Source organism: Lepidochelys kempii, chromosome 2, assembly GCF_965140285.1.
Source record: "Lepidochelys kempii isolate rLepKem1 chromosome 2, rLepKem1.hap1, whole genome shotgun sequence".
Taxonomy (NCBI): Eukaryota; Metazoa; Chordata; order Testudines; family Cheloniidae; genus Lepidochelys; species Lepidochelys kempii.
This window is the reverse complement of record NC_136381.1, coordinates 68,340,479-68,354,256: the sequence shown is the minus strand read 5'-3', so window position 1 is coordinate 68,354,256 and position 13,778 is coordinate 68,340,479. Positions and strand designations below refer to the sequence as shown.

Genomic DNA, 13,778 nt, shown 5'->3' with positions numbered 1-13,778 from the left:
ATTGCTTGTGTGTGACTTTGGCCAAAGCATTTGGTCGCACTCTGCTTCAATTCCCCTTCTGATGAGAATACTACCTTTCTCTCAGCTGTTGTCTAGCAACTCTTCAGTAGTTACAGGTCACAGCAGACTTTCTGTTCACAGCTGATTTTTCTAAGTACTCTAAAATCCCCATACATAGGCAGATTGCCTTGAAACTTACTGTGCCCCAGCAGGGGTAGGAGTAGTGTGTGGCACAATATTGGGGTCGTTTGCCCAAGAGGTTCCCAATATACAGGTCTCCTCCCAACATAGTCTGTTATAAAACTGCCCTTACGTGCCCACAGCTTGAGTGCAAAGGAGAGAGGGAACATGAAGTATCTGGTACCAGGATACCACTCTAAAAATCCATTAATAAAAAACTTGGCTGTTTTGCTTGGTTCTGTAGTGTGCCAATGTAGTCGCTGCTTTGGTTCCTATCAGCTGGAGCTGTCTACCCACCACCGTTATGGACTCTCCTTACCTCTACATGAGATGAAGGCTACTGGCATTCTTCATACCTGCAGGAGTGACACAAAGGCACTTACAACAGAGCTGGAACTTGAATCCAGGTCCTTTTATATGACAGTCCCAAGCCTCAGCCTCTGTACTGCACTACCTTTTGAAGTACATGTGTGAAATGAACTAGTCACATATGCTAGACTGTTAGCATAGAAACGGTGTGGAATGAAAGGGGCAGGGACAATAGAAAGAGCTGGACATGTGATTAAAGGAATGGGCTAGGATGTGAGACCTAGGGTCTGTTCCAGCCTCCACTGTGATGGTGGGCAAGTCACAAAAACCATATAATTAGATGGTGGCTACTTTCAGAGCCCTACCTTCAATGCTGAGAGGCGTAGGCTGAAGGATGGGTTTTTTTAGCTAAACCATTAGTTTGGAATTGAGCAGCCCCTTGGTTCTAGTCTTGTGCAACTTTGTCCAAGATTCCTCAAGGCCCCAGTTTTGGCTCTTGAGCTTACTGCAGGTTGCTTACAGTTCAGGAGACAATTTGGGCAAGTTTAGCATTGAGACTTTTGAGGTTCTTAGAGAGAGCCCTTAGTCTCACTCACCCTGTTGGCTGCAGTTGGAAAAGTAGCAGGAAGAGCCATAGCGGGATGTTTGGGGAGGCTGCAGGGTAGGGGAGCCATTTTGTGTTTGTGTAACATAGTTCCCTAGGTTGGATCTATGACTCTCCTGAGTTGTAGAGTGAAGGGGAAAGCGAGCTCTGCAAGTCACTTTCCTCACCCCCAAATGGCAGCTTCTTGAGGGACATATGTAGTGCCATGCCCCATGCATAAAGCCTTAAAAAAAAAAATAGGTGCCTGGCAGGCAGGTGGAGCTTGAGCCAGAAAGGAGAGCTGAGAGTAGGGAAATGCTGCATGCCATCATTTTGGGAAATCATGCATTCACAGATCTGACCCTTAAAAGAGGTAGGGGAATATTTTTTGGAGACACTCTATGCCTAGGAGCCAGTGGTGTGCTTGATGTGATCATTTAGATTACATCTCTGCACTTCCTGAGCAGTAGATATGAGGAGAAAGAGAACCCTGCAATCTCTTTCCCAAAACCTACTGCACCCTACACAGACATGGGGGATCTGAGTGTGAGTAGGGTTGGTGCCCTGATGGGAAAGGGTACAGAGCTCCCCTTGTCCCCTACCCTACCTCTTTGTGGGAGAAAAGATTGTGCCAGTAAGGGAGAGGCATGGCCAGACTCCCCTTCATATCTATTGGTACCTCCAGTTGCTAACTATGGGACCCTGAGGAGTACCTAGTCCTCTTACTCATAGAATATCAGGGTTGGAAGGGACCCCAGAAGGTCATCTAGTCCAACCCCCTGCTCAAAGCAGGACCAATTCCCAGTTAAATCATCCCAGCCAGGGCTTTGTCAAGCCTGACCTTAAAAACCTCTAAGGAAGGAGATTCTACCACCTCCCTAGGTAACGTATTCCAGTGTTTCACCACCCTCTTAGTGAAAAAGTTTTTCCTAATATCCAATCTAAACCTCCCCCACTGCAACTTGAGACCATTACTCCTCGTTCTGTCATCTGCTACCATTGAGAACAGTCTAGAGCCATCCTCTTTGGAACCCCCTTTCAGGTAGTTGAAAGCAGCTATCAAATCCCCCCTCATTCTTCTCTTCTGCAGGCTAAACAATCCCAGCTCCCTCAGCCTCTCCTCATAACTCATGTGTTCCAGACCCCTAATCATTTTTGTTGCCCTTCGCTGGACTCTCTCCAATTTATCCACATCCTTCTTGAAGTGTGGGGCCCAAAACTGGACACAGTACTCCAGATGAGGCCTCACCAATGTCGAATAGAGGGGAATGATCACCTCCCTCGATCTGCTCGCTATGCCCCTACTTATACATCCCAAAATGCCATTGGCCTTCTTGGTAACAAGGGCACACTGCTGACTCATATCCAGCTTCTTGTCTACTGTCACTGAGAAGTCCACTGTCCACTCAGTCATGCTCCCCTCAGTAATTCCATTTTCTCAAATTCCAAGGGAAATCCACATGCAAGACTTAGTTAAGCCTTGTGCCCTGTCAGCCTAAGGGAGCGGAGGGTGGTTCTGCGAAGTCTAGAGCATTGTCTTTGAGACATTCCACAACAGGAGAGCTCTGAGTGCAGGGGTTCAGCCATACCCTGTGGTCTTCCAGATTGGGGTAGCTTAATTCCCAAAATAAAATGTCAATCCAACCACAGGGGGAGATAAGGCTTTGCGGTGACCTTAATTCTGCCCCTTTACACATAGCAACTGAGACTAAAAGTATCTCACCCTCCCTAACTCAACCTACCATTTACTATAGCCCAGACAAAATCTGACTCAGTACTTCCACTCAGCCAGTTCAGATGACAGGGAAGTTCTGGGGCCTGGGGTATGCAGCACAAGGAGTGGATGAGTACCAGCAGCACTGCAGAGCTTAGAATCTGTGAACTGCTCTGTGCAGTACAGGCCTTTGTTCAGTAGACACTGAGGAGAAAAGAATAAGGTACTGTGATCTCCCTCATGCACAGAGGTTAAGGTTATATCAAAGTGTCACCTTAAAAAGATTTTATCATTCAGTACTCTGCAGGAGTCACTTATATTTGTGGGATAATACCCTGGTATCAAATTCCAAAACTATGTCCATTAGAGAACTCCACCAGAGTTCTCCTGTGATGATATGGTCCTGTGTGGTAGAAGGGAGTTCACCCCTACCCACCTCAGCTCCTTCTCCCACCCTTGAGCCTCCTGCTGTTATGCTGAAGCACAGGGGAAGGTGGGCAGCTTATGTGAATGCAAAGAACAGTTACAAGTTAGTAACCTTTTTCTGCTCTAAAAGCCTCTCTGCATTCCCACTTGAGCAGCTGGAGAGTAGGCAAGAAATTCTTAGCTAAATACCAATTTGTAGCACCAGATTCCTATACTGAGCCTTGAACCACAATGGTTAGGGAGACTTATGGAGGGTACAGCAGCTCTCCTAACCTGAGTCTTTAAACCAGGGACTAGTAGTTTGCTAGGTAAGACTTAACAGCGTTCAACATTTCCTATTCCAATTAGTTGTTTGGCAGTTGGGTCTCACTATTTGTAAAACAGGGGAAGAAATGATAATTTAAGAAGAGCAGCGGACAGATGTCACAAGGGGAACTTAGAGGCTTATGTCCCCCAGTTAGGCACCAGTGGCATTCACAAACTGTCCAGCTGCTGTGCAACACTGTACACACTTAAGTTTCCAGTGTTAAGTCACTGGAGGAGCCAGACCTACATATTTCAGAGTCTTGACACCAAACAAACAGCTCACTTAGGCTTAGACATAAGTTAATACCAGGATTCACATGCTAAGCATGTCTCTTGCCTTTGGCCATGATCTAGGAGGCATGCTTTAAAGTAGAAGAAGGGGGGCCCTGTTTATAATCTTTAACCCATGATGAAAGCACTCATCCAGGTTATGGGAGTCCCAGTTTCAACTGCATGCTCTGCTTGAAGCGGAGAAGGGATTTGAAGAGTACCCTATTCAGTGGGTTATGGTATACTTTGCCACTGTGTATAACTTAAACAAACAAGGGCCCTGGAACTTGAGCTTCCCATGGAAGTGCCCTCCACACTTGGCTACAGAATCCCTCCTACTTGGCAGCCTAAATCTTCCTTGTGAATCCCAAGCAGCTAAAGACCAAGCACCTATAAGGCCTGGAGATGAAGTTCCCTGGAGTTGAGTAAGGTTGCCAGAAAAAACACAGATTGAGAAAGGTGGATATCAGACTACCTTAGTCATGAAGAGACTTTTGTATGGTGGTTTATAATGCTAAAGAGGTACAGTAGCCATCGAGCCCTAAATTCACTCATCTTCAGAACAGATGTAATTGCTAGGAGGAAGGTTATTTTGATTAATGTGCTTGAAAAGTTCAAGCCAGAGGCTCATAAGGGTCCAGTAACTTTGTTAGGGCAAGACTGAGGTCCCATGATGGCTAGTGGGACTATCTGTGCCAAAGGGGGGCCCCAATGCTAGCACTGAGGTCGTTGCTGGTCTTGCAGCTTTCAAAAAGGGTTTTCAAGCATTGCTATATGTAAGGCTACATAAGTAACTGAAGGCGGCCATGCATCTCTTTCCATGAGTTGTGGGTTTGAGGTGAGAAGAGGTCTGGTGTCCTGAGGTAGAGTGAGGTAGCCTCCAAGTACAAAGAAGTTGAAGGTACCCTGAAGTGATTTCAAACTGGAACCAGAGGAGCAGGTACAGGCAGTGGAAAAAGTATGTAGCAGGGTGCCTAGCAGCCTGACTAGGGGGTGGAAATCTACCCAAGTTGAAGGTGTCATTAGGATCCAAACCAGTGAGACCAAGTTTGTCAGCATTGAGCATCCAGTTCTGAAGAAGTACAGAGATGAAATTACAGTGGTGCTGTTTGGGAGGCCCCATGGGTCTGGGTGTACAGAAGAGAAAGAATGTAAAACAGAAGAAACACCTCCTCTGGGGAAATGTGTTCTTATTACACAATTAGACATCTAGTCTGGTGATGAGGTACTAAGAAAGGCAGCTTCAGAATTGGTGTGTCAGTACTAGGTGAGGAGTAGGCACTCTGGTTACTACCTGTGGCACCAAGGCTTCTGAACTTTAGGCCAGTTTGTTCTTCAAGGTGGCTTTAGATTTAACCAATACCAGGTTGTGCAGGGTGAGGGACTGTCTCGCAGATTAGGGCTAAAGAGATTCTCACTGAGCCCATGGTCAAAGGTGGTGCTAAGACCAGACTGCTTGCATATTTATACGTGCCTCTGGAAATTTCCACTACATGCATCTGATGAAGTGGGTATTCACCCACAAAAGCTTATGCGCCAAAACGTCTGTTAGTCTATAAGGTGCCACAGGACTCTTTGCCGCTTTTACAGATCCAGACTAACACAGCTAGTCCTCTGATACACAGGACCCAAGAGATACTTTACCAGTCTGGTAAGAGAAGCTCTGCACAGAGGCTGGTGTTGGTATCATCAATGGGCCCAATGGAAGATCAGGCTGTAGGCAGAGGAGCCTCTCCCCCCTTTAGGTGCAGGGAGTAAAGGTGTCTCAAAGACAGTACAGAAGATTATTGAGTGATCTAAACACAGGATTCTGTCTCCAGTATTATCAGTGGGTAAGAGGTGTACCTCTTGAAGGCCTTAGGGGTTTCAGGCTGGACATAATCCAGGTAAAAGACTAAAGTCTCCTGTGACAGTGGAAAGGCTGCTTACACTGAACTAGACTATGATACTCTAAGCTATTTACAAAGCCGAAAGCTAGGCTTGAGAAAATATAGGCCTGAGGACACAAATATGTATTCCCTTCACTTTCTGGAAGGAGCAATGGCCATGGGGGGCAAGGGATGTAACTCTTATGTAGAATACTGTACTTCCCTTGTAAAAGAGATTGCATGACACAGCTTTTCAAAATAGTTACAGAGACTGACATGTCACAGTGCACAAGTTGTGAATACAGAGAGGGCCTTGAGGCAGAACCCTCTATTTCCTGGTTTTCCAACATTTGGATTTTTGGAATTTAACTCCCGTTCTGGCAAGGCATGAGGAACAGAGAGTACTATCTACAACCTTAACCCTACATTAAAGGTTTTTTGCCTGTGAGTTTATATTTAAGCTCTGAGGCAGAGACTGTCATACTATGTATATGCACAGCATCTATTTGCTAGCTTTAATTAAAAAAAGTAAAACTTGCATTGCCCCATTTAGATTAATTAATTTAGTATGAGTTTTTGGGGTGTGGAGTAACAGCAAAAGAAGGTGCTCTGATCATTGGACACAAAAATCTGCTTCTAAAAATCATTTGTTTTGTTTTAGGTATGAGTAATGCTGATGTGATGGTTGCTCTTCAGCGTGGGTACCGCATGCCACGCACGGAAACCTGTCCTGCGGAGCTTTATGATATTATGAAAACATGCTGGAAAGATAAAGCAGAAGAGAGGCCAACATTTGATTATTTACAGAGTGTGCTAGATGATTTCTACACAGCAACAGAAGGGCAGTATCAACAGCAGCCATAGAACAAAAACTTTTCTAGTTGGCATAGACTATTGTTCGGACAAACTGGGCAGACCAGTTATTTCATGTTTTTGGATATCCTAACAGATTGTGGCTTCTGAAACTGGAGGCTGAAATTCCACAGGAAGAATCATTCTGCCTAGAAATAAACCGTTCCTCTATGGTTAATTTAATTTGAATGATCACTCTGCTTACAGTTAGAGTTCTCTTTAGATATCTTTTTATTTGCCTAAACAAACATCCAAACAAAACAAGCTTTGAAAACAAAGAGTACAGTCTCACCAATACAAACTTACAAAGCATTTGCAGCTGCAAACAGAAGAAGTTGGGGAAATCCCTAAATGATAGCATGCCTTACAAGAAAATGTAAGAAGGCTGAAGATAAATATGAACTTATGAAGGAAAAGTTAAAGAATTTCTGCTCCCAAATTAGCTTTTTGCAAGATATCATGCTTTGTATTTGTATAGCCTCTGGTTATTTTAGATCACTATCTGGAGAACTGTATCTTGTTGCAAGATTAATATTTAGGATGTAATCATCCCCTTTAAGAGGGTTAAAGGTAATTTTTTTACACTTAATTATCTTTGGCATTTATGCACAGCTCAAGCATTTACACTGTTAAGATTTGAAAAAAGTGTCTTTTACAGGCATCAAGGTAAGAATCAGACCTGAGATATTGTGAAATTGCATTATAAAACGGTGTAATTATTGTGCTAGATGTGTCAGAAAAGACAACATATTTTCTTGCTCTGCATATAGAGCACTGAATTTAAGCCTGGAACCACCAGCTCAAAATTCATTTTTTTCCCATCTTAAGTCAGTGGCAAATCTCCCCTGTATTTTGAAGGGAGCAGGATCTGGCCCTCAGTATTCTGAAACACTGTGATCCATCTATTACCCATGAGAATGTTTTCTATAAGTATCTTAATAGGAATTTTAGAGTGAGTGATTCAGTAATATATTCCTAATGTTTCAATTAATTGAACTGAAAGCAATTTTAAAGATTAGCCAAAAAGAATGTTTTTAAATGCACCACACCTTATAAGCATACTGTAATCAGTGAAATTACACTGGAGTGAGTGTTAGCACCCTGGTTCTGCTTTTCATTACGTAATTACTACTAATTCATAACCAACAGTTAAAAACATGGACTGATTTACTTATTACATAGTTGGTGTTCTTAATGTATATTCTGTTAGAATCCAGATGTATTAACAAAACTGTATTTAAACCAATGCTCAGTCATGAAGTGAATTATCAAGTTGAGTATGTTTTAGTTACCAAAAAGCATAACCAGCGCAGTTACAATGTGACTGCCTGTTTGTCCTCCTTTGTATAAAAAAAGTCTGGGCTGTTCTTACAACCAAAACCATTTATGATAAAGGGTACTCACGGAAGCTTTAAAAGAGGCTAACTACTGGTGAGGCTTTAGTGTACCTGCAGTCCAAACAAAGGGAGCAGTATAAACATCCATTGCTTTTCTTTTTTAGTAAAGCGTAGCAGGTTTCTGAATGAAGGAAGTCAGTCAATGTGCAGATTAACCACCACAGACTGTAAATATTTTTACTGTATGGTGATTTTTTTATTTTAATAAACAAACTTTTTAAATTTAAACTTGTACCATAGTAGTTTGTCCTGCAAATTACAGTAAGTAGCCACTTTATAGGCCAGGCTGACAGTTTTCTGTGTACAAGGAATGCAGGATCAGATCGTGTCAGTGTTCAGATGTTAACCAAAAGAACTATTTTTGTTTTGTATAGCATCACTTAAATTAATCTTGCCTCTTATACCCATTCATCTCAGGAGGAGCAGTTCAGAAATCTCAAGACAGCCATTTCACTGCTGAATATTTTAGCAGAAATATCCAGCTCAGTGGTTCTTATCCTACAATTCTGAACTACCCACCTCAGTAGTCAATTCCAAAATAGCTGCCAAAACCTCAATCTTCTACAGTGCCACTAGGCACCACTGTGTACTGAAACATTTAGGAAAGCCTGAACATTTTCAAAATTTAAGTTAGCATTGGGAAATGCTAAGTCATCTTAGTTGCAGAAAAAGTCTAGGAGCCATACACTGGATCAAATTCATTATGTGTTTGCAGAGCTAGTGCAGCATTGAGAAATGCAGGTGAAAGATGGAAGCATGTTTGGTTTAACTTAAGCCATATTTTATGTAATGTTGGGGGGAGGGGGGGGAGAACATCTAAACTGAAATCTATGACTGGGGTTTATCAAGGTTCCTATTCATGTTATCAGATTACTGTAATAAACCAAAGTATTTAAAATGAGAACCTCCATTTATTATCCTCATTTCTGATCTTTTCTTGAGTGCCAGTGATGGACATAAAGGTGGTCTGGCTGGATATTCAGTTTAAGGACTGAGCTAGAGCTTGATCCAGATGGCGTTCAAGCTACCAGAAGGCTGTTTCTTTGGAATTTGCCATGGTTGTGATGAGTCCATTTATAAATCAGTGGATACCTGTTTTGATAGGACAAATAACCCCATTGGATATTGCTTTTCGGGAGAGTAACTCGTGCTTCCTAGATCAGAAAATCCCAATTCCTAGTGAATATATGAAGTCCCTGAGTACACATTAGCGTGAGTTTTAACAGACTGAAGCACTCACTTAACCAGTTAGGAGTATTTGGTACTGACAAAGGGAAGAGGAAATTTCGAGACCAGGGCTTTGAATTACAGGAACATGATCATCTGAGTGTTGCAATAGTAATGCTGCTCCATCTAGTGTTTCACAATGTTAGTGACAACCTCTAACTCCAGTCTGGTCTACACTTTAAAACACAGGTCAACAATTACAGCGTTCAGGGGTGTGAAAAATCCACACCCCTGACCACTATAGCTATGCCAACCTAGCCCCAGTGTAGATGCAGCTACACTGAGAAAAGAATGCCTCTCTACCTAGCTACTGCTACATGAGAACAGAGTTCTTACAGCAATGAAAAATAAAACACTCACTGTAGGCAGCCTCTATAGTACAGGATTATGCCACTCTAGTCCCTGTAAATATGGCCTCAGTCAGGAGGTGGGTTTTTTGAGCTGTATAAACACCACCTCTAATCTTTGTACTCCAAAGATACAGGCTGCTAGGTTTTGCAAGCCCAGGTTTCTCTGACCACAAGAATGCACACCACTCACCTAACTCTCCAACTATTCAACTTCCCTTGCTTGAAACCCCATTTCATGATTTAACTGTAACGTATTGCTTAATTCCTACATAATCAACCTGCTGCATAATTTAGCAACTCAGATAATACATCCATAGTTAGGGGGTATGGCTAAATCCCAAATCAACACTTTTACATCCACCACCATCCCCACTGACACCAAAATATCACTTTGATCATACCTAGTTTTCTGTGTGGCACTGCTTGAAAGCTGAGAACTTGCCAAAAAACCTCTTACCTGACTCAAGGGTTCCTATACATAGCTGTGTAATGCTGACAGTATAGCACAACAAAATCAGCCACCATTAAACCATGCAAAGGCAATTGCTCAACTCCTACAACCTTGTGACTGGCACACATTTCTGAAGTAGTTTTTCTATTATCTGGCTAAAACAAAACTATTTCTGGTTATAATCACCATGCAGTCCCAGCCCCACTAAATTTCTAGACAAAGTTTTCTTTTAAGATGAGGTACTGGCCCTCTTGCTCCTAAACTTTGATTTCAAGTGCATCATACTTCAATAGAAACAAAAGTTAAGACACAGGGACTCTCAGGACAAATCAATTATCTGATGATCTAATCACCGTTTAACACCAAATCTTAAAATGATCTAATATGTAATTGACTTGAAAAAAAACAAGCTTTATTAGAAGTACATTTTAAGAAGTCTACTGCATACACAATTCAATGAGGGATTTTCAAATGGACACCAAGCAAACCAAGGCAATCATGATTATGACAGAAGCATTTAAAATGAACAGTGGCTCCTTACCATTCCATCATCTGACTATCATTAAATGAAATCTTAGTACCAAATCACTCATTTTAATTCCACAGTCAACTGACATCAAGTATAAGATTACTAGTTCAATTCAAATCAAGCATAAGATTAACTGTGAGGAAGCCAGCTCCTCTACAAACAATATCTACTAGCTAATGAAACAGTGAAAGTGAACAAGCTGTTTGGTCGAGCACAAATGCCATTTTGAGTGTTGGAAGTAAGTGTAAAAAGAAACAAGGAAAGTAAAAGACAGGAATGTACCACTAACCTTGACACAAGGCACCCATTTTCCTGCAATGTGGAAATCCATACCTGCTGTATTTCCACAGCAGATCTCCACACCAACAGTTACACAAGAATCCCAATTTAGGTTTACGTTTACATGTCTTCTGTAGTTATTAAAGAAGACACTGACAGAAGGAAAGTTGTCATTCCTATTAATAGCTTATCCTCCCAGTTACATTGATGGTAAGGCTGTATCTATACTAGCCTTTTTTCCTCCACCCAAATTCCAACTGTTAACATCAGTTCAAAATTACAGCTGATGGGCCTTGTCAATACAGACATGTTAATGCAGCAAGGATTAGAGTTATTCTTTTACTTTACGTGCAAAAATAGCTTGTTTTCTTGACATAGTTGGAGAGTCTTCAGATTTCCCCAAGGTTTTGCCAACAGGTGTTTTAGAAGTGACTGCTACTGTAGACTTTAGATTAGTAAACAAGCCTCTCTTGGGTTTTTGCTCCTTAAGCTCTTCTGAATACAAGTGCTTTTTCCTCTCATCTAGTTCTTCTTGCAGAAGAGACACTGTAGCTTCAAGCTCAAGGACACGTTTAGCCCAGTTCTGAAGACCTCTCATCTCTTGTTCCTATGGAATTGTTAAACCACATTAGATAAATGAAAACTAGTGGATGGTACTATTATTTTGTTCATTTTCTTCCAAGTAAAATTTAGACGGAGATCAGTGTGTTATATTAGTAGAACTGTGCAAATACACGGATTTCTTTTGGTTTGCTGGCAATCTTAAGAACAGCCATAATAGGTCAGACCAATGGTCCATCTAACCCAGTACCCTGATTGGCCAGGTGCTTCAGAAGGAATGAACAGAACAGGCAATAGAGGGATTCATCCCCTCTTGTCCACTCCTAGCTTCTGGAAGTCAGAGGCTCAGTCTGCCCAGAGCATAGGTTGCATCCCTGACCAGCTTGGCTAATGGCCATTTAAGGACCTATCCCTCATGAACTTACCTAATTCTTTTTTGAATCGCTTTATAGTTTTGACCTATACAACATCCCCTGGCAACGAGTTCCACAGGTTGACTGTGGTATGTAAAGAAGTACTTCTCTAGGTTTTCAACTTGCTGCCTATAAATGTTATGGGTGACTGCTGGTTGTTATGGGAAAAACTTCTTTACTCAACTTTTCTACATGGTTCACGATTTTATAGACCGCTATCGTATCCCTGCTTAGTTGTCTCTTTTCCAAGCTGAAGTCAGTGTTTTTAATCTCTCCTCTATGGAAGCTGTTCCTTACCCTTAATTTTTGTTGCTCTTCTCAGTATTTTTTCCAGTTCTAATATATCTTTTTTTGAGATGCGGGTACCAAACTACACACACTATTAAAGGTTTGAGTGTACCATGGATTTATATAGTTAATTGATATTTGCCTTATCTATACAACCCTTGCTAATGGTTCCTAACATGGTTAGCTTTGATTGCCACTGCACATTGAGTGGATGTTTTCAGAGAACTATTCACGACTTCCAGATCTTTCCTGAGTGAGGATCTAAGTTATCGGTTATCACAACTCCATACAAAATGGTGTTCTTCAAAATGCAAAGTAATGCACATATCAACACTGAATTTCATCTGCCATTTTGTTGCCCACTCACCCAGTCTAGTGAGATCTCTTTGCAGTCTGCTTTGAATTTACAAAATCACTCAAGATAGGGGTGAACAGTTTGCAGACTTTTTTTTTCCAGATCATTTAGGAATATGCTGAACAGCACTGGTCCCAGTACAGATCCCTAGGGGATCATGCTATTTACCTCTCTCCATTCTGAGAATGGACTATTTATTTTTGGTCTTTTAGCGAATTACTGATCCATGAGGGGACCTTCCCTCCTATCCCAACACAGCTTACTGTACTTAAAAGCCTTTGGTGAGGGACCTTGCCAAAGGCTTTCTGAAAGTCTTAGTACACTGTAACCACGTTTGCTGACCCCGTCAAAATTCTAATAGCTTTCTGAGGCATGACTTCCTTTTACAAATCGTGTTCTTCGGTTTGTGATAATTTGGTTCTTCCCTATAGTTTCAACCAGTTTGCCTATCAGACAAAATATTTTGTCTGACCCAAAACACTGTACGTTTAAGGTTTAAAAAAAAGGAAGGAAGTCTTAAACAGTTCTGGAGGAAAACATTCTGATTTTTTTCGTATTAAAAAGTGTCAAAATGAATGATTTTTCAAGTTGTGTTTCCCCCTCCACAAATTATTTGGAAAAAAAACCACCATGAATTCACAAAGTGTTTCAGTATTGCCAAATCTGCATTTTTGCTAAAGAAATTTTGGCCGAAAAATTTTCCCTAGCTCTACTGTATAGACAATTATATTTGAAGAAAAATGGGCAAAGGCCATTAGCCAAAGTTTAAGTTAAAGTTTTGGCAGTTTTGAGACATTAAACTACATGGTCACAAGCACATGCAATACCGCCTCAAACTAAATAGAGCAAGATGCCTGAATACCACATCTGGTATGCTAATTAACTTCAGTTTCCAATTTAGGTCTATATTTGACCCATTAAGACAAGAAACTCAAAATATTGGGGGAAGTAAGTGTCACAGGATCTTTACTCCTTAGCTACTCACCTGCTCCTGTTTCAATTTCAAACCTAGAGTCAGAATTCTCTCCACAGCAACTAATTACAACATAATTCTGTTTGACTTTAGGCTGGAATAAGAAATCGATCAAGGAGAAGTTCCTGTTTTTATGTAAGTATTCAAATAGTAAGAAAGGGGAAGGTAGTTTTCAAAGTGTTTTCCATGTGGCATAAACCAGTCCTCAAGTTCAACCCAGGTTGTTACTATTTAAATTAGCTATTGAATGGTCAAGAAGCGCATTACTGGGCCCAGTCTAATTCCTACATAGATATTTGACCACAGAGAATCACAATGGCATCAAAATTGGTCAATGATGAAGTGTGGGTGGAGCAGTTTGCAATATTTCATTTAAGTGCTCTACATCATCCTGTAGAAAGCGGACCCTCTGTTGTGTGTACACCAAACTTTAAGATCAAGTCTCCC

At 41.4% G+C, this 13,778-nt stretch overlaps 2 protein-coding genes across 10 annotated transcripts in view; one reads left to right on the top strand and one right to left on the bottom strand.

Annotated features, from left to right (window-relative positions):
• The window catches only part of LYN (LYN proto-oncogene, Src family tyrosine kinase), a 98,014-nt gene extending 89,881 nt beyond the window's left edge, over positions 1 to 8,133 (top strand). For all 4 annotated transcript variants that reach the window (XM_073331136.2, XM_073331137.2, XM_073331134.2 and 1 more), the window contains one exon: positions 6,318 to 8,133. In XM_073331136.2, the coding sequence (XP_073187237.1) occupies positions 6,318 to 6,520 (203 nt within the window). In that variant the 3' untranslated portion in view covers positions 6,521 to 8,133. The remainder of the gene's footprint in view (positions 1 to 6,317) is intronic.
• The window catches only part of LOC140906696 (kinesin-like protein KIF20A), a 75,392-nt gene that overhangs the window by 17,372 nt on the left and 44,242 nt on the right, over positions 1 to 13,778 (bottom strand). Inside the window, exon 19 of one of the 6 annotated variants that reach the window (XM_073331127.2) lies at positions 6,631 to 11,348. The exons of the other annotated variants lie outside the window; for them this stretch is intronic. Within the exon in view, the coding sequence (XP_073187228.1) occupies positions 11,073 to 11,348 (276 nt within the window). The 3' untranslated portion in view covers positions 6,631 to 11,072. Of the gene's footprint in view, positions 1 to 6,630; positions 11,349 to 13,778 lie in introns of those variants that run through there. 6 annotated transcript variants of the gene reach the window in all.